Source organism: Oryctolagus cuniculus, chromosome 8, assembly GCF_051225735.1.
Source record: "Oryctolagus cuniculus isolate XC-2025 breed Fujian yellow rabbit chromosome 8, ASM5122573v1, whole genome shotgun sequence".
NCBI lineage: Eukaryota > Metazoa > Chordata > Mammalia > Lagomorpha > Leporidae > Oryctolagus > Oryctolagus cuniculus.
In genome coordinates, this window is record NC_142874.1 from 33,418,636 (window position 1) to 33,440,270 (window position 21,635).

The following is a 21,635-nucleotide window of genomic DNA, read 5'->3' on the forward strand; positions in this document are numbered from 1 at the left end:
TTCAGAGTATGGAGTCAACCACATTCACTTGTGATTGCAAAATGTTTCATAAACTTACAAATTCTGTAATAAATTGCTGAAGCTAGATGAACGAAACACAGTAATTATCTCTTAGCTTCAGTTTTGCCAGTTAACTGGACTCAATATACTTGGTATTGAGTAAGGTAGAATTCCCTTCTATCCCTGAACTATACCTATAGTCTCTTTACTATCTGGTTAGTAAGGTCATGTTCTTATATGTAAATTGATGCTTTTGGATCAATTATTCACTATTTATGTTACTTTAAGCTTTGAGAGTGAAAGAGACAGGAGAAGTTTGTTTTTATTCTAGCCTTCAAATCTGAGAGCGGGTTGACCTTCCCTTGTAAAATAAAGAACAGGCATTTGTGTACTCAGTTGGCTGTTGATAAGGATATTTGAGAGTTGGCTGCTGAGTTTTACAAATGTTTACAGGAATTCATTTTAAGTGTGTGCAGAATTTATGATAAAATGGAACTAGACTAAAAGTACTTTTAGGCATTTTGTAGATTATACTTAGAGATATTGCTAACAGAAATCATCTCTCATACTAAAAGGCATATTTTTAAATATAGTCTGTCTTTCATTTATGAATTCAGTAATTGGACAGGCCTTTCTGTTGATTTAGCAAACATTAACATGGTTTTTTTTCTGAATCTGAAATTGCTATTGTCTGTTTCACTTACATTGAGAATTTGTAGGCAGAGAATAAGGAAAACTCTAAATTTTTTGCTTAGAAATGAGAAGCTTAACTTTTCATGCTTTTTATTTCAGTTTTTGAGTTAAAAAAGTAGTATTTCCATTTAAGTGTGAAATGATCCTCCTGGTTTGGGCAACTTTATTCCCTATTTAAGTTTTCTATCTTCACAGATTATATCACTGTTTTACTTTGGTCTGATCCATCATGTTGTAAACAAAATCATTCTATTGAAATATTACCCTGTAAAAACTGCAAGAAAGAGAAGAATTATTCCTACCTATATATTTGTAGCCAGAGAAATAATTCCCAAGAAGTAAATAGAAGATCTAATCTTGATTTTTTAAACTTCTTTCTCAATTCTCTTTCCTTCCAGAAAGTAAACAAATTAACATTATTAAATAATTTCTTTTCCTTTTTATATCCTGTTGTAGAAAATTGAGAAACTAAAAAGAAAAAAAATTAGCTCAGTACTGAGAAATAACTTCTTTTAATATGGTACACATTCTTCTAGATATATTTACGTTCAAATGTGTATTTTACATATAAAATTTATGGTGAAAAATCTTCCATTTAAACCTATGTATGTGGACATTTCTGATTACTTCAGCCTAACAAAATTGTGTTTTGGAGGGTTTTGAGTTCCCGTCTACCTTTGTAAACAGTGATTCTCTGGATCTACTTGCATTTTGTTTAGATTTGTTTAGAATCTTAATTATTCTTAGTGTAAAGCTCTAGGAGTGGATTGATTATGTCAGAGGTTACCATATCAAGGCTCTACAAGTAATGTCCAGCTGTCTTCCAGAGAAGTCCTAACAGTTTATCAAGAATAGAGTTCACCTTGAACATTGAGGTCCTTTTGATGTTACTCTTATCCATGTTTAGAGCTCTCCTCTTCTTTGAAGTAAATGAGATGAACCGTGCGTAGCACGGTGTGGTGTTTCCATAAGATGTGTTATCTCGTGATGATGTGGGGAGTCCAGCAGCGGGTAGTGAGTGAAGATTTCTGTCCTTGTCTCCTCCTTTAGATGGAGTCCATTGCCTTACCTGTGCTATGATGCTTCTCAATACGGATCTGCATGGCCACGTAAGTGTAGTTTGGTGAAACTGGCATTCAGAAGTCAGAACATCTTGGGAATATCTTTGCTTTCTGTCCATGAATGCTTATTTTGCCTCCCTTTCTCTCATTCTCTGCATGGCTCTCATGGCAACACAAACCTTTGGAAAAAGAAGTAACTTGTTGTTTCACATAGTAGAAGGGGGTATGTGCCATATTGTCTGGATTGCTGTAGCAGTTATGTGTGTGTGAGCCATATCTTATTTTTCCACTAGATGGCAGAAAGAGCTCCTACTTGGTTTTCTGTTATTAAGGGTGATATACAATGATAAAAGGAAAATACGCTTGTAAGATCTGAAAATATCTATTATATTTTCCCTAAATACAGTTTCTAATCTTCTATTTAAAATAGAGGATGAACTGGCCGGCGCCGCGGCTCACTAGGCTAATCCTCCGCCTAGCGGCGCCGGCACACCGGGTTCTAGTCCCGGTCGGGGCGCCGGATTCTGTCCCGGTTGCCCCTCTTCCAGGCCAGCCCTCTGCTGTGGCCAGAGAGTGCAGTGGAGGATGGCCCAGGTGCTTGGGCCCTGCACCCCATGGGAGACCAGGAAAAGCACCTGGCTCCTGGCTCCTGCCATCGGATCAGCGCGGTGCGCCGGCCGCAGCGCGCCAGCCGTGGCGGCCATTGGAGGGTGAACCAACGGCAAAAGGAAGACCTTTCTCTCTGTCTCTCTCTCTCTCACTGTCCACTCTGCCTGTCAAAAAAAAAAAAAAAATAGAGGATGAACTGATTACATTCATAATTATGCATAAATTTCCTCTTTTTTTTCTTTCTTTTTTTTTTTTTTTTTTGACAGGCAGAGTTAGACAGTGAGAGAGAGAGAGACAGAGAGAAAGGTCTTTGTTTTCCGTTGGTTCACCCCCCAACTGGCCACTACGGCTGGCACGCTGCACCTATCTGAAGCCAGGAGCCAGGAGCCTCCTCCTGGTCTCCCATGCAGGTGCTGGGCCCAAGCACTTGGGCCATTCTCCACTGCACTCCCGGGCCACAGCAGAGAGCTGGACTGGAAGAGGAGCAATCGGGACAGAATCCTGCGCCCTGACCGGGACTAGAACCCGGGGTGCTGGGGCCGCAGGTGGAGGATTAGCCAAGTGAGTCACGGTGCCGGCCGTAAACTTCCTCTTTTCATATGAGTAGGATTTTAGCATTTACTCAAATTCTTCATACCAGAGAAAATGAGAATGTTTTAAATATTGATCAGTCTATATTTAGAACAAAAATTATCTCATAGTCCTAAGTCCATTTATTTATCATATCTAAGTTCCAAGTCCATTTATATTTATCATATCTCGATGTAATTAAACAGTATATCATCCCTTGATTTGTTATAATTTAATAAAAAATTTATAAATCACATTAAAGTAAGTAATAGATATTCTGTTCCAAAAGGCCCCCTGATTTCCTCACTTGAAATTCCAGTGCTTGCGCTGAAGGAAAGCACAATGGGCCTGTGTGGGGCTATTCCTTGCGACTATCAGGGGAGGGGGAGAAAGAGTTCCTTCATTAACAGTGAAGGAGATGCTGCTGGAATTGTAATTTTAACATCTTCTTCACGTATCTCAAATACTCAACTAGGAATTTCCTTTTGCAATTTGTAAGGGGTGACTTTAGAATAACTTAGAGTGGCTTATAAGGATGCCTGGCATGTGCCCAGAGATTACAAAGGCTAAGGCTATAGGTATTTTTAGTGAGCATTCTTGGTTAGTAGGGCTGTACAAGGAACACGCCATGCAGACATGAAGGCACTGCAGTTCCCACAGGGTGAGCCTTAAAATGAGTATCAGAATCTCACATTCCTCCAGCTTGGTAAAACAGTTTGTCCTGACATCTGTTTACATATTACCAAACAAGTTTTTCCTGCTTTCTTCTTTGCCTATTTTGTGATAAGAGTCACATTCTTTTCCCTTTCCCTTCTCAATTTTTCACCTATGTTTTGGTCAAAGGAGAGAATTTTGGGTATGTTTGTCCATATGTAACATTGATCCATGGCAGCCATTCCCAGCATGAAGAATCCTCTTTAGATGGGTAATTGGATTAAAAATGGTAACAGTTCAATTCCTATTTAAAACGTTAGGATTTCATCAATCTTCTGAAGAGGTTTTGGGAGTTTTGAGGATTTGTTTCTATTAAATCCTAGCTTTTTAAAAGCTAATAGAAGCTTCACAATACTTTTTTTTTTTTTTTTGACAGGCAGAGTGGACAGTGAGAGAGAGAGAGAGAGAGAAAGGTCTTCCTTTGCCGTTGGTTCACCCTCCAATGGCCGCCGCTGCCGGCACGCTGCGGCCGGCGCACCGCGCTGATCCGATGGCAGGAGCCAGGAGCCAAGTGCTTTTCCTGGTCTCCCATGGGGTGCAGGGCCCAAGCACCTGGGCCATCCTCCACTGCACTCCCTGGCCACAGCAGAGAGCTGGCCTGGAAGAGGGGCAACCGGGACAGAATCCGGCGCCCCGACTGGGACTAGAACCCGGTGTGCCGGCACCGCTAGGCGGAGGATTAGCCTAGTGAGCCGCGGCGCCGGCCTTCACAATACTTTTAAATAAGTATGTATGCTGTTAAGCACAGTGAGGTTTATGTTTTTGTTTGGATGACTCAGCATACCCTACATCCAATCCAGTCTTGGTGTCTCTAACCCACAGGTTCAGAACCATAGACCTGGGACATTTGTTCTTGCCCTGTCTTCAGATAGCTTTTGAGGAATCATGAAAGCATTGTATCCAGAGATTCTGTGGACTAAAACCATAGAACTTGGAAGGAATAATACTGGTTAATAGGGCTGTAGTAGGAATTCATCATGTGGAAATGCAGTGCCCAAAATGTGAGCCTTGAAATGCTTGCTCTTTTTTGGCAACTGGGATGGAAGAGATGGTTCAGGGGTGGGGAGCCTCCAGCCTACAGGGCGTATAAGGTCTACAAAGTCATTTGGTCTGGCCCTGCCAAGGCATTTGCAGGTAGAACTCGAAATTCAGTAAGTTGATAGAAGACTGATTTTTAAGTTGTTAATTTTGTATGTACCATGAATGGTGTTATAAATATCCAAAAGGCTCATGCAGAAGAATGATTCCCACCCCTGGTTTATATCTATAAATGAACATTTTAGTGTTGTGTTGAGTTATACCATTCATAGATAATTAACAATTGATTGTAGCAATATACTGATTTTAAGAAGGAAAATTAGAATTAATAGTAGACCAGTGCCGTGGCTCACTAGGCTAATCCTCCGCCTGCGGCCCCAGCACCCCGGATTCTAGTCCCGGTCGGGGCGCAGGATTCTGTCCCGATTGCTCCTCTTCCAGTCCAGCTCTCTGCTGTGGCCCGAGAGTGCAGTGGAGGATGGCCCAGGTGCTTGGGCCCTGCACCTGCATGGGAGACCAGGAGGAAACACCTGGCTCCTGGCTTCGGATAGGCACAGCATGCGCCGGCTGTAGCGGCCACTTGGGGGTGAACCAACGGTAAAGAAAGACCTTTCTTTCTGTCTCTCTCTCACTGTCTAACTCTGCTTGTCAAAAAAATAAATAGATAAAATAAAATAAGAATTAACAGTAAATCTCCATCCTCAGCGTCATGTTTTTGGTGATAATTAGTTCTTAGTTTTGTTTGTTAAAAACATGTTGCTGTATCCTTAGGATTGTGTGTTATTTAGGTTTTGTTATATGTTCGTTTTCTGTGTCCTTGTTTACAACGTTTGCTGTCACAAGTCTGTTGAATATATTGAAGCTGTCATCAGAACTAACCATATGAAAATGTGTTTCTTTTATCTTTCTCATCTGGATTCACTGTAAAAATTCATTTTCCTTCTAGGTGGTAAGTTTTCATCCATAATTCTGGATGTAGCTCCTCTTGGCATCATGATTGCCTTGTTTATTGTTACAGTGTCTGTTCTGTTTGACTTATTAGCATGGCCCCAGTGAAGCTGAATTCTTCAGAATCTAAAGTGAATTATTTCAAATGTCTAACCCGTTCTCCTAACTGCTTTACTGCACCAGGCCATCCCTAACCATCCATGCCAGTCTAATCCTCTGGTGGGGTATAAACAAGCCAACTACCTTCTCTTTCCTTACCATTGCGTCCCTCAGAGCAGTACAGCAGCATGGCCTTCCTCAGAAGGGTGAGATTCACGCTATCAACCAGGGAGGGTTACCTAGCGGGGGAGATGAACTTCTCTTGCCGGCTGTGTGTGAATCTTTCCTTTATCCTGAGGAATGATGCGCTGAGAATGCGTTCGTATGGGCCTTTGTTTGGCCTGCTCATTTTCTTACTAATCAAATAATGGAATGTATACTAATACAATAAATAGTTTATATTTTAATGTTAATGTTGGAATGCCTTTCCAGCTTTTCTTTTTTGAAGTATTCTCTTATTTAACACACATTTATGTTGTGTCTACTCTTCCCACGTCTTGTGCTACTGGGTAAGGATCAGAAATGAATGAGACATGTTCATGGCAGTCAAATCTTATCTTTGATGATGTTGCCAGGCCAGCTTCCATCAGTCAGGTTTGACTGAGGAAATGAGAACAGGTAATGAGCTGCTGGAGGAGAAACACTGGGGAGATGTTTTAATTTCACGTTAATTCCACCTCCATAATTAGATTAGAGAGAAAATAATCTAATGTGTAGACAGTATTTTAGAGGACAAATTCATTGATGCCCTTCAGTGTATCTGCTTTTAAAGGAGATGATTTATCATTGTTTAGGTAATAGTATTGACTTGCTTTCCTCCTCTGCAAATATCTCTTCTGTTAGATAAAATAAATAATTAAATTGTGTTCATGTGGATAATTTGCTGATTAATCCCTTTTTATTTTTAAAATACTTCTTAATTTTCAAAATACGTATATGAAATAAACTTCTGACCATATAAATAAATATCTACTAAAACAATCTGTCTTTTGCTGTATTGGAAATAAGTTATACCAAATGTTTCTTGAATTAGCACAATGAAAGAAATTCTTCTGCCTATTTGAACTCCATTCTATTGGACATGATATGTGAAAAAAGGATTTGACATGATAGAGTAGGTTCAACTGATTCTGGGCTAATCTTCATGTGTGCTCTGCCCATTCAGCTGGCTGTTCTGTCCTCGGGCTGCATTTAGGATTCAGCCACCTTGGCACCATGTTTGCACAGACCAAAGGCAGGTGGTAAGGCAGGAGGGCAGGCAGGAACTTCTCACCAGTGCTGCCAGTCTCGGGTGATAGGAAGTTGTAGGTATAGAACGGAGCTGCAGTGAAGGCTGAGATAGATGGGAGCATAGTCAGCTGGACAGTTTTACCACTGCAAGGTCATAAGAGGCATACCAGTTCCGTGGCTGATGTGGTCAGGTATTCATCCAGAGGCATTATTTTTAATCCAAATTTTGTGACAAAACCTATCATTTACATTGTAGCTTGAGATGGTTTGGTAGTAGGTTCATCCACCATCCCTCTGTGTTCCAGTATTGGCAGGAGCCATCTTACATGTGTAGTGGGTATGAGAGGCAGGGGTGTAGTCCTTCTGGGAAGGGTGGGTGGTGCCTTCCACCCTAGACTGGGCCTCCCACAGGTGTTTTATGTTTGGGATATTCAAGGCTTGCCACCTCTGTGGTCTGACCTTACTGGCTTTGTTGGCAGTGTGTTATATATTTTTATAGGGGTAGAACTAGAGCTAGTGTACCATGCTAGTAGGGAGAAAATAAATCGAGGAAGAAAGTACAGGCTTAGGAGTCGGCATTTGTCCTGGCCTAGCAGTTGGCATGCCTGCATCTCATGCTCAAGTGCCTGGATTCCAGTCCTGGTTCCATTCCTGAGTCCAGCTTTCTGCTGATTAATGCAGAGCTTGGGAAGCAGCAGGTGATGGCTCACCTCAGGTCCCTGCTGTTCACCTGGGAGATCTGAATTGAATTCCCAGCTCCTGGCTTCAGCCCCATCCGAGGGCCATTGCCGGTGTTTGGGGAGTACACCAGTAGATAAGAGATCCCTCTTTCTGTCTCTCAGATAAATTAAAAAATTTTTAAATGAAAAGGGTAAGTTTTCTAGGAGTAATAATGTTCAGAAGATAAGTGGAATTCAGTTGGAGGTGGATCATAAGAACTAATTGTTGCCTTTCTCATCTGAATTCTTGGATTGGCTCTCTGGATGCCTCGAATGTTAAATGTTAATAAATATTTGGTTTATTATGAGTAGTAAAAGATTACTATTATAATAATTGTTACTACGTTTAATGCTTTTAGTTTTCCATAGTATACTATTTTATGTTTCTACCCTCAAAAGCATCACAAACCTGAGGTTGAGGAACCCTGTGTAGATGACGACCTCAGCAGGCCTCTGTATCTGCAATTGTTATTGTAACTGGCAGCTGCGTTACTACACTCTGACAGGTGCCCTCCCTTCCTCCTGTGGCACTGTCTGCCCTGTAGATGACTCTTCCTGTCTGTACTGCCTGCATCCTCACCTTCTGTGTGAAGCTGTTCACGTCATCCAATTTGCTTTGCCTGCAGTGGATTCCAGCCATGGTTTTCATGTCTGTTACACTAGCACTGCCCTTCCCTTGGAATCCTCTTCTTTGCATTTTGTTAGTGGAAGGTGACAAAAGCCGGTGAACCTCTGCTGAGTCTGTTTTGCTCTTTGTGGTTTGGAGAGGGGGAGGTGTGAGGATGAAGAGGGATATTAACTGGGCTCTACTGCTAACCCCATTATATAATGTAAAACCTGTCCTAAGACAATCAAGTTAAAAGTGGACTTAGCCTTTGTAATTTAGCAATGAGTTTGATGTATGTTTCTTTATCTTCTCAGATTTTAGAGGAAAAACATTCGATGAGGTATGGATAGAATGTAATGTTACAGTAAGAGGGGGCTTCAAAAAGTTCATATAACAAAAAAATAAGTGAATGAAAGGTTAGTTGCCTGCTTGATTGGTATGCTTTGTGTATATGTGTTGAAATAGTGTACTGTACTCTCTGAAAATGTTCAAGTATTACATGTAAACCCCCAAAATTAAATGATTAAATAATAAAATTTAAATAAATAAATTATTTAAAAACTTTTGAATTTTTTATTATATAAGGTGAACAAATTTCATGTATTTCTTATATATAGATTTAGGAGCATTGTGATATTTCCTACCCCATGCTTCCTCCTCCTTCCTTTCTTATTCTTTATTTTAATTTTTACAATGATCTACTTTCAGTTTATTTTATAATCATAAACTTAAGACTCCACTAAGTAAAGAATTCAAAAAATAGAAGAGAAAAAACACTGTTCCTGAACAATAGAGACAAGGGCTATAAACAATAATCAAATCTCAAAATGTCAATTTCACTCATATTCATTACATTTTTTGTACTCTATTATTTACCACAGCTCAGAGAAAACATATGATATTTGTCCTTTTGGCACTGGCTTATTTCACTAAGTATAGTGGGTTCCAGTTACATCCATTTTGTTATGGAAGATAGGATTTCATTCTTCTTTATGGCTGAGTAGTATTACACAGTATATGCATACTGCATTTCCTTATCCAGTTATCAATTAATGGACATCTGGGTTGATTCCATATCTTCACTATTGTGAATTGAGCTGCAAAAAACATGGGCATGCAGATAATTCTTTCATATGCTAATTTCTTTTTAAAAAATATTTTATTTATTTATTTGAGAGAGAGAATTACAGACAATGAGAGGGAGAGACAGAGAGAAAGGTCTTCTGTCCCTTGATTCACTCCCCAGGTGGCCACAATGGCCAGAGCTGTGCCAATCCAAAACCAGGAGCCAGGTGCTTCTTCTTGGTCTCCCTTGTGGGTGCAGGGGCCTAAGGACTTGAACCATCTTCTACTGCTTTCCCAGGCCACAGCAGAGAGCTGGATTCGAAGAGGAATAGCCAGGACTAGAACCAGTGCCCATATGCCACGCTAATTTCATTTCCTTTGGGTAAATTCCCAGGAGTGGGGTGGCTGAGTCTTTTGGTAGATCTGTTTTCAGATTTCTGAGGAATCCCTGTACTGTCTTCCACAATGGCTGTGCTAATTTACATTCCTACCAACAGTAGATAAGGGTACCTTTTCCCCCATATCCTTGCTAGCATTTTTTTTTTTTTTTGATTTTTGTGTGACAGCCATTCTAACTGGGGTGAGGCGAAATCTCATTATTTTTTGATTTGCATTCTGATGGCTAGTGGTCCTGAGCATTTTTTCATGTGTCTGTTGGCCATTTGAATTTCCTCTTTTGAAAAATGCCTGTTCAAGTCCTTTGCCTATTTCTTAAATGGATGTTTGTTTTGTTTTTGAGTTTCTTGAACTCTTAATAGATACTAGATATTCATCCTTTATCAGTTTCATAATTTGCAAATACTTTATCCCATTCTCTCAGTTTCCTCTTCACTTTCCTGAGTGTTTCTTTTACAGTACTGAAGCTTCTCAGCTTGGTGTAATCCCATTTCTTTATTTTTGCTTTGATTGCCTGTGCTTCTGGGGTCTTTCCCAATAAGTCTTTACCTGTGCCACTGTCTTGAAGTTTCCCCAGTGTTCTGTAGTAATTTGATGGTATGGAGGCCAAAGATTTAGATCTTTGATCCATTTTGAGTTGATTTTTGGCAAGGTATAAGGTAGGGATCTTGCTTCATATTTTTGCACACAGAGATCCAATTTTCCCAGCACTGTTTGTTGAAGAGACTGTCCCATCTCCAGAGGTTGATTTTAGCTCCTTTGTCAATGATTGGTTGTAGGTGCATGGATTGATTTCTGAGGATTCTATCCTTGTTTCATTGGTCTACATGTCTATTTTTGTGCCATTACCAGACTGTTTTGATTGTAACTGCCCTGTAATATGTCTTGAAATTTGGTATTGTGATGCCTCTGGCTTTGTTTTTGTTTAAGATTGTTTTAGCTATTTGGAGTCTCTTGTGTTTCCATATGAATTTTAGCATCGTTTTTTCCTAGATCTTAGAAGAATGTCATTGGTATTCTGAATAGGATTGCACTGAATCTGTAAATTGTTTTTGGTAGTATGGTCATCTTGATGATATTAATTCTACTAATCAAGGAACATGGAAGATTTTTCCATTCTTTTGTGTCTTCTTCTAATTATTTCTTTAATGTTTCATAATTTTCATTGTAAAGATCTTTCATCTTCTTTGTTACATTTATTCCAAGGTAGGTATTGTGAATGGAACTGATCTTAGAAGTTCTTTCTCAGCCAAAGCAGGAGTGGGAAAATTCCCCTTGTTCAAACGGGAACCAGACAGTAGAGGATTCAAGCAGTTTATTAACGCCAGTTGGCTCAGCTGGAACTGAGCAACAATCCCAATTTTCTTACAATATTTATAGGTGTGTCATCATCATACCTTGGCTATTAACAGCTTTGGTGGGCTTAAATTGCAGCCTATGAGACTTAGGACCACACTTCCAATGGTTGCTGGGTCCAGTATGTTTGTAAAAGAGATACCAGGGGCAGATTTATTAGGACAGTTTTATGACTGCAGTTTATAGAAGCAGAACTTAAGACATCTTTCCTCCCTAGACAGGGTAACCATGGCCAGATGTTTCACTAGTTAACCATGAGTAGCCACTTTTCAAGGTTTGTGTTGGGGGTGTTGGATGTCCGCTTTTCTTTTTGTCTCTGATTGCAGTCATATTTCCTCTACAATGGTATTTCTATGCATACAAAGATCATTTTTCTTGTGTGTTGATTTTATATCATTCAACTTTACCAAACTCTCTTATGATTTCCAGTAGCCTCTTACTGGAGTCTTTTGGTTCCCCTATGAATCATGTCATCTATAAATAGGGATAATTTGACTTCCTCCTTTCCAATTTGTATCCCTTTCATTTCTTTTTCTTGCCTAATGGCTCTGGTTAAAACTTTCAGAACTATATTGAATAGCAGTGGTGACAGTAGCCACCCTTGTCTGGATCTGGATCACAGTGGAAAAGCTTAGAACTTTTCCTTATTCAATATGATATTCACTGTGGGTTTGTCATATATTACCTTAATTGTTTTGAGGAATGTTCCTCTTATACCCAGTTTGTTTAAGGTTTTTATCATGAAATGATGTTGTATTTTATCAAATGCTTTCTCTGCATCTATTGAGATAATACTAATATGGTTTTTATTCTTCAATTTGTTAATGTAATGTATCATATTTATTGATTCACATATCTTGAACTACCCTTGCATACCAGGGATAAATCCCTCTTGGCCTGGGTGATTGAGCTTTCTGATGTGTTGGATTTGTTTGGCTAATATTTTGTTGAGAATTTTTGCATCTGTATTCATCAGTGGTATTGGTCTATAATTCTCTTTCTATTTTGTATCATTTTCTAGTTTTGGAATTAAGGTGATGCTGGCCTTATAAAAGGAGTTTGACAGGTTTCCCTCCTTTTCAGTTGTTTTGAATAGTTTGAGAAAAATTGGAATTCTTTTTAAGTCTGGTAGAATTGAGCAGTGAAGCCTTCTGGTCCTGGGATTTTCTTTGTTGGGAGGGTCTTTATTACTGATTCAATCTCCATCTTGGTTATTGGTCTATTTAGGTTTTATATGTCTCCATAACTCAATTTTGGTAGATTGTGTGTGTCCAGGAATCTACCCATTTCTTCTAGATTTTTACAATTTGTTGGCATATAGCTGTTTGTAGTAATTCCTGTTGACTCTTTTTATTGCTTTTTTTTAAAGACTCACTTTTCATTTATTTGAAAGGCAGAGAGAGAGAGAGAGAGAGAGAGAGAGACAGAGATAGAGACAGAGAGACAGAGAGACATCTTGCACCTGTTGGTTCACTCCCCAAATGGCTACAATAGCTGGGGCTGAGCCAGTCTGATGCTAGGAGCCAGGAGCTTTTTCTGGATCTCCCACAAGGATGCAGGGGCCCAAGCACTTGGACCATCTTCTGCTTCTTTCCTTAGTACATTAGCAGGAACCAGATTGGAAGTAGAGCAGCTGGGTCTCAAACTGGCGCCTATGTGGGATACTGGTTCACAGGTCAAGGCTTATCTTTCTGTACCATACACCAGCCCTGATCTTTTTATTTCTGTGGTATCCATTGTATATCTTCTTTTTCATCTCTGATTTTATTGATGTGTATCTTCTCTTTCTGCCATTTTTTTTTTTGGTTAGTTGGGCCAATGGTGTGTCAATTTTGTTTAGTTTTTCAAAAAACCAGCTCTTCATTTCACTGATCTTATTTATTTTTTGTTTCAGTTTTGTTTATGTCTTCTCTGATTTTAATTATTTCTTTCCTCCTACTAATTTGGGGTTTGGTTTTTTTTTTTTTTTTGGGACCTTGAGATGCATTGATGGCTCATTTATTTGCCTTTCTCATTTCTTTTTGTAGGCATTAATTGCTATAGACTTACCTCTTAACACTATTTTTGCTGTATCCCATATGTTTTCATATGTTGTGTTTTCATTTTCATTCATTTCTAGGAATTTTTTTTATTTCTTCTATGACCTACTGTTCATTCAAGAGCGTGCTGTTCAGTCTCCATGTGTTTGCATATTTCTAGAGATTCTTAAGTTGTTAATTTCCAGCTTCAGTCCCCTGTGGTCAGAAAACATACATGGTATGATTTCAGTTTTTTGAATTTGTTGAGACTTGCTTTAGGGCCTAGCATATGGTCTACCCTAGAAAAAGTTCCATGCACTGATGAAAAGAATGTATATTCTTCAACTGTGGGATGAAATGTTCTGTAGATATCAGTTAGGTGCATTTGGTCCGTAGTATAGATCAGCTCTGTTGTTTCTTTGTCAAGTTTCTGTCTAGTTGATTTGTCTATTAATGAAAGTGGGGTGTTGAAGTTCCCCATTACTATTGTATTGGAGTCTGTGTCTCCCTTTAGATCCAAAATAAATAAAGTATATTCCCTGATGAGGGAAATTTTTTATAGGTTCATGGAAAATTTACATTTTTACAGAAAAGATTTATTTATTTGTATTTGAAGGACAGAGTTACAAAGACAGAGAAAGAGAGAGAGAGAGGGGGGGGGAGAAAGGAAGAGAGAGATCTTCCATCCACTGGTTAATTCCCCAAACTGCTAGGACTGGGTCAGGCTGAAGCAAGGAGTCTGAAACGACATCCAGGTCTTCCACGTGAGTGTAGGGGCCGGTGACTTGTATTATTTTCTGTTGCTTTCCCAGGCACGTTAGCAGGGAGCTGGATTGAAAGTAGAACAGCCAGGACTCAAACCAGCAACCATATGGGTTGCCAGTGTCACAGGAGGCAGCACAACCCACTGCGCAACAACACCAGCCCCTACATTATTTTTTTTTTTAACTTTTATTAAATGAATATGAATTTCCAAAGTACGACTTATGGATTACAATGGCTTCCCCCCCATACCGTCCCTCCCACCCACAACCCTCCCCCCTCCCACTCCCTCTCCCCTTCCATTCACATCAAGATCCATTTTCAATTATCTTAATATACAGATCAGCCTAGCACACATTAAGTAAGGATTTCAACAGTTTGCTCCCACACAGAAACATAAAGTGAAAAATAATAGATGATTTTTTTAAATGATGATGAAATCAGATCAGACCTATTGTGATGTTTAATCCCAGTGAGAGTCAAGTTGGGAATTGATATTTTTTTTTTTTTACAGAAGTTCAGTTTAGTATGCATTAAGTAAAGATTTCAACAGTCTGCACCCCCATAGAAACACAAGGTGAAATATATTGTTTGAGTACTCGTTATAGCATTAAATCCCAATGTACAGCACATTAAGGACAGAGATCCTACATGAGGAGTAAGTGCACAGTGACTCCTGTTGTTGACTTTACCAATTGACACTCCTGTCTATGGCATCAGTAATCTCCCTATGCTCCAGTCATGAGTTTCCAAGGCTATGGAAGCCCTCTGAGTTCTCCGACTCTTATCTTGTTTGCAAACTATGCAACAGATAAAGGGTTAATAACCAGAATCTACAAAGAGATCAAGAAACTCCACAAAAACAAAACCAACAACCCACTTAAGAGATGGGCCAAGGACCTCAATAGACATTTCTCAAAAGAGGAAATCCAAATGGCCAACAGGCACATGGAAAAATGCTCAAGGTTGCTAGCAATCAGGGAAATGCAAATCAAAACCACAATGAGGTTTCACCTCACCCCGGTTAGAATGGCTCACATACAGAAATCTACCAACAACAGATGCTGGCGAGGATGTGGGGAAAAAGGGACACTAACCCACTGTTGGTGGGAATGCAAACTGGTCAAGCCACTATGGAAGTCAGTCTGGAGATTCCTCAGAAACCTGAATATAACCCTACCATTCGACCCAGCCATCCCACTCCTTGGAATTTACCCAAAGGAGTTTAAATTGGCAAACAAAAAAGCGGTCTGCACCCTAATGTTTATCGCAGCACAATTCACAATAGCCAAGAACTGGAACCAACCTAAATGCCCATCAACGGTAGACTGGATAAAGAAATTATGGGATATGTATTCTTTAGAATACTATACCGCAGTAAGAAACAACGAAATCCAGTCATTTGCAACAAAATGGAGGAATCTGGAACCCTACATTATTTTTTAATTCCATTTTTCCAGAAACTTTGTGAAGCCACCCCCTTATACTTCTCGAAACTTTTGGTTTCAGGATGTGTTTATACTCTTAACATTTTTGAGGTGCCCCAAACAGCTTTGGTTTAAATACATGTTAATATTTACCATGTTAAAAACTAAAACTGATATATTTCAAAATATTTATTCAAATTTATAATGCATTAAATGAATAACTTACTTTTAAAAAAATTATTTATTTGAGAGACAGACACACAGAGTTCCCATTTGCTGGCTCATTCCAATGCCTGCAACAGTTTGGGGTGGGCCAGGGTCTGCAGCTCAGAGCCAGGAACTCAATCCAGGTCTCACATTTGGGTGGCAGGGACCCAGTTATGTGGGCCATCACTGCTTTCTCCAAGTGTCTGCATTAGCAGGAGGCTGAAATAAGGAGTTGGAGCTGCAACTTGAACCCAGGTACTTCAGTGTAGATCACGGACATCTTAACCACTAGGCCAAACACTGGCCCCAGTAATATAGTTTTTTAAAAAATAATTTTATTTAATGTCATATATTTCATACATACAGTTTAGGCACTTAGTGATAGATCTCCCCTACCCTCCCTCCTGCTGATGCTCCCACACATTCTCCTCCTCCCTTTCCTATTCCCACTCTTAATTTTTACAAAGATCTATTTTCAGTTTACTTTATACTTATAAAATTAACCCTACACTAAGTAAAGAGTTCAACAAATAGTATGAAGAAAAAACCACTGTTCCTCTACAGCTGAGACAAGGGCTGTAAACAATCATTGAATCTCAAAATGTCAATTTCACCTAATACATTATATTTTAGGTACTCTGTTAGTTACTACAGATCAGGGGAAGCATATGGTATTTATGAAAAGTAATTCTACTTTGTTAAATGAAAAAAATTAGTGAAAAGAATAATGTTCATTTCAAATTTTTGTAAATTGTTTTTCAAAGTTGGTTTAATAGAAAACAGCTAGTTTCTCACACTTATTTTTGCAATTAGTCTGTTGCAATGCATTACAAGTTATGCTGCTTCTAGAAAAATCCACCATATGCTTATGAGAGAATGAGAGTGAAAAAAATAACATTTTTTGTATTATAAAAATAAAGTGCTTGGCTTAGTGGTTAAGGCCTAGTTGAGATGCCCTCCATCTCATATTGGAGTGCCTGAGCTTCAGTCCGCTTTCACTCCCAATTCCAGCTTTCTGCTAAGGTGCACTCTGGGAGGCCACAGAGGATGATGGCTCAGGTAGTTGAATTCCTGCCATCCATGTAGGAGACAGTTTGAGCTCCTATTGCAGACATTTGGAGCATGAATTAGCAAATGGGAGCTCTCTGTCTCTATCAAATACATAAATACTTATCTATATCTTTTCTTTAAAGTTTGATTTTATGGACATCTGAAACAGACTCCCTGAACTAGATTTGAGAAACTCGTGCTGAGATACTATTTTCAGTTTCTGTATGATTTTTCCCCCTTTTTACTGCTCCCAGTTTCTTTTTAAATGGCAATGTAATACAGGAGAGGTGGATGAAATCTTTACTTCTCAGATGTCTCTAAAGGTTGAAATTTTAAGTTAGCCCTGTTATTGGGACTTATGAAAGAACATATTAAAAAAAAAAAAAAAGCTATGGCTCCCTGGTCTGACAATACAGGTTCCTGCTTTGCCCAGTGATCATGCATATAGAAAAATGGGCACCTGAGGGCAGCATGACACAGTCAGAATTCCTCTATGTTGAAACCTACGAAGCAGAAGCAAAACCGGAGCTTTTAGAAAAGCTACATAACTGAAGTAATTACCAAATCATAGTAAGCTTTTTCACCAGCATTTGTAACATGTTGGAGGAGGTGGAATTGTCACGTGGGAGCGTATGCCTGCTGGGTTTCTAATATCCCAAGATTTACAAAGCCAGATTTTGCTAATGGATGATGAGCACTTTTACTGTCTCCGAAAGTATGTTTTCTTCAAGGCTTCCAGACCCCATGTTATTCAAAATAACAGCTTGTAGGATCATCTTCCCTAATTCTTCAACCTCTAGGTCAGAGGGTATGTTTTCCTAGTGAATACATAATTGAGACCATGGCAGTGTTGAATAGTTGTAGCAGACAATATGGCCTGCAAACCCTTAAATATTTACTATGTGTTCCTTGCATAAATTTCAAAATTTGTTTAGACTCTTGCCCTTAGTCAATGAAACCTTCTGCAGTTTGGATACTCCTTCCCATGAACATAACTGAATAAGGTAGAAGTTAATCTCTTTACTTAAAATTCTAAATGTGAATGTTTTACAAAAGTTATCCTAGTTTTTTTTTTTTTTAAAGTTCATCAAATGATTTCCCTACAAAAGGCAGTTAATGTATCTTCAGAAGAAAACAGGACCCTTGGCCGGTGCCGTGGCTCACTAGGCTAATCCTCCACCTGTGGCGCCGGCACTCTGGGTTCTGGTCCCGGTCAGGGTGCCGGATTCTGTCCTGGGCTCTCCTCTTCCTGTCCAGCTCTCTGCTGTGGCCCGGGAGTGCAGTGGAGGATGGCCCAAGTGCTTGGGCCCTGCACCCCATGGGAGACCAGGAGGAAGCACCTGGTTCCTGGCTTCGGATCGGCGCAGCGCGCTGGCCGTAGCGGCCGTTTGAGGGGTGAACCAATGGAAAAGGAAGACCTTTCTCTCTGTCTCTCTCTCTCTCTCACTGTCCACTCTGCCTGTCAAAAAATAAAAAAAGAAAACAGGACCCTTGCTGTGGCATAGCAGGTAAAGCGGCTGGCAGCAATGCTGGCATTCCATATGAGCACTGGTTCAATTGCCAGCTGCAATTCTAGCTCCCTGGAAAAGCAACAGAAGATGGCCCATGTGGTTGGGCCCCTGCACCCACATGGGAGACCTGGATAAAGCGTTTGGCTCCTGATTTTGGCTTGGCCCAGCCCTGGCTATTGTGGCCATTTGGGAAGTGAACCAACAGATGGAATACTTCTCTGTCTTTCCCTCTCTCTGTAACCTCTATCTTTAGGGGCTGGGCCGATCTGAAGCCAGGAACCAGGAGCTTCTGGGTATCCCACATGGGTACAGGGGCCCAAGTACTTGAGCCATCTTCAGTGCTTTCCTAGGCACATTAGCAGGGAGCTGGATTGGAAGTGGAGCAGCTGGGACTTGAACCTGCTCCTGTATGGGATGTTGGCCCACTGTGCCATAGCTCCAGCCTCATAAAGCTTCTTAAAAAAGAAAAAATGGAGAAAATATATTGAAAATGGCAAGGTAATCAATTCAGAGACTAGCCTTAAATTTTTCAGGATGTGTACCCCTAAAATAGGGTGTTTTGACTTTTGGGTGAATATTTTCTAATGATGAGTGGTATATCATTAGCTAAATATTCAAAATATGGGCTTTCTGATACTTAGGGGTTTCAGATAGAGCTCTTATTTTTTGTGGATTTTTCATTTTGTATATTTCTAGGTTTGATTATAATGTCTCCTAATTTCAGAGGTTATGATCCAGATTTGACAGAAATGCAGCATTGCTTGCAAGGGACCATCTCTGTGTCCCTCATTGTACTAAGAGTCTGTTTCAGTTCTCTGTGCTGTGTTGAATTAGTGGAGTTCAGCAGATGAGAAAATACTATGAAAGCATTTCCCTGACATACAGTTGGTCGGCATTTGTTTCAAAGTAGGCTGTCTTTTGTCTTAAGTTATAAATCAGTTTGGAAGAAAAGGAATGGAACTATGACAATGTATGAACTTCTCTGTGAAATCTAAGAATCCTTGAGGTACAAAGTGAGTTATTAGCTTGCTTTAGGCAATGTTTTCTTGTGTAAGAGTATTTCACAATAAGGAATGAAGCTTATATGGCAAGGATTCAAAATATGGATCTTTTAAGGGATCTTTCCTAATGATAAAGACTTCATTGTACTTTTATTCCCTATCAAGTGGTGTAAAAGCCAGGATAGAGATATGTATAAATATGATGGTATTTTAAAAATTTATAGAAAGATGGAATTAAAAATAGGGGTATTTTGGTGAAAAAAGGTTGAAAGCCATGCTTAGTTTCTCTTTCCATTTTCCATGAACTTTTTGAAGTGCCCTTGCATGTGTGCCAGTGAGAAGCAAAATGGATTGATGTGATCCTTCTCTTTTTGCTTCTGAACCTTTCCTAGAAGAAAGCACAGTAAGTGACAGATGTAAACCAGTGGAGCTATCGGGTATTCAAGAGTTGTTGGGTCTCTCCGACCCACAGAAGCATGGTGCTCTTTAATCTCTGCCTTGCCAAGACAAGTTGTAGTACAGAGTACTGAGTGACAACACTAGTGCTTCCTTACTATGTAGGGCTTCCAAGTATTTCAGTTGGCTTTTGTTGGTCTGAATTTATATTCATTTTCCTGCCTGACTGCTGTTTTCCTAATTACTCTTTCAGAGTACATGTGAATCAAATTGGTATCTTTATACCACTACAGATAATAGTATGGCCACTGTTGAAGTATATGAAAAGCAACACCAAATAATCAATAAAATAGATCTGAATTTAGAATAAAATATGGTTTTATAAACCAGAATGACTCTGTGGGCTTTACTACTGTTTTAAAATGTTATAAAGTGAGGCTGGCGCTGGGGCTTACTTGGCTAATCCTCTGCCTGTGGCGCTGGCACCCCAGGTTCTAGTCCCAGTCAGGGCGCAGGATTCTGTCTCGGTTGCTCCTCTTCAGTCCAGCACTCTGCTGTGGCCCGGGAAGGCAGTGGAGGATGGCCCAAGTCCTTGGGCCCTGCACCCCATGGGAGACCAGGAGGAAGCACCTGGTTCCTGGCTTCGGATCGGCGCAGAGCGCCAGCCGTAGCAGCCATTTGAGGGGTGAACCAACGGAAAAGGAAGACCTTTCTCTCTGTCTCTCTCTCTCTCACTGTCTAACTCTGCCTGTCAAAAAAAATTGTTATAAAGCATGATGACGATTGATGTTGCTTATATTATATTATGATTATTTACACCTTACAGTACACGTTCATGGTTTCCTGAAAATGTATTTTTGACTCAGTAGTCACTAAAATATCTTATGAATTTCTCAAAAGAATTTTGACTAAAAAAAAACCTCACTATCTTTTCTTGCAGTTTTAAGTTGTCATCTAAATTTTATTTGTAAGTTCAAGTAGTTCTAAAATATGTAATTTTTGATGAAGGCATTAAGCTTATGTTGACATTAAAAAGAGTGTTTCATTAAACCCTGAGTGTCATAGTGAGGGAGAAGCATTTTCAGGATGGCAGAGTATTGATCTGTGAAATCCACTCAGGAACTCTGGCAGAAATGCTCAAAATTACCATTTTTAGAACTCTGGAAATTAGCCAAAGGCTTGCAACAGTCCAAAGTGTTTTTCTCAAGAGGAAAACAAAAAGCACCTGGATCTCAGTGACAACAGCTAGCTCTGTAGTGTTTTTACTCATCCCTGTCGCTGGCTCTGCAGTAACTAACCTTGGAAACCAGTGACCTCACAAGTCACAGTGGCCGTGAAAGCCAGAAGCCTGGCATGCACTGGACTGGGTGCATTGGAGTTGCCTACAAGCCCCTTCCCAGAGAATTATTACTTGGGTTGCTGGGCAGCTCCCTGGAGAACTGTCACATGTGAGGCTTCCCTTTCCTGGCCTGACCCTGCACTAATTTCACTGCAAATGCCCCAAGACAGCTGCATAACATTGCTGCTGCCTGAGTGCTGATGGAAGCTGCAGCACACAACAGGCAGCCCAAAAGCTGGAAGGGAAAGCTGGGAATCAAGACATACAAAGGGTCTTGTGCACATGCCCAAGAAAAATATGAGTTTTCCCTCAGCTTTCATCACTGACTGACCTTGAGATTCTGCACAGGCAGGGAGTGAAGGCCAAGACAGAGTGGTAAACTACCTTCTGGAGCAAAAAGGTGAGGCTCCCCAGGCACACACAGCTCCTGGGCAGTTTGCATTCTCTCTGAAACATGCTTGATTAGCTGAGAAGACATCCAATGATTGGACAGAAACTGCCTTAAATGCCTCCAAACAAATAAATCAGTAACAACAAATATCCTAGGAGAGTGAGGTGTCTGATTTACAGAGATGACACACTATATTTAGAATATCTGGTTTTCAAATAAAATATTATGAGACTTGCAAAGAAACAGGAGGGCTCTATGTGGTAAAAGATAGCAGTCAATAGAAACTGTTCCTGTTCAACACCAAACATTGGTCTTAAATTGGAAGAATGGCCCAGAAATGTCCTGTGTGCAATCCATAAGACAGATAGTTTACAATCAGGGACAAATAGATTGAAATAGAGAAATGGAAAAAAAGATGTGCCATGTAC

The 21,635-nt window shown here is 39.9% G+C and overlaps 1 protein-coding gene across 12 annotated transcripts in view; it reads left to right on the top strand.

Moving 5' to 3' along the window:
• PSD3 (pleckstrin and Sec7 domain containing 3) overlaps positions 1 to 21,635 on the top strand; it is a 583,146-nt gene that overhangs the window by 304,586 nt on the left and 256,925 nt on the right. For all 12 annotated transcript variants that reach the window (XM_008267258.5, XM_089302856.1, XM_070047341.2 and 9 more), the window contains one exon: positions 1,744 to 1,802. In XM_008267258.5, the coding sequence (XP_008265480.3) occupies positions 1,744 to 1,802 (59 nt within the window). The remainder of the gene's footprint in view (positions 1 to 1,743; positions 1,803 to 21,635) is intronic.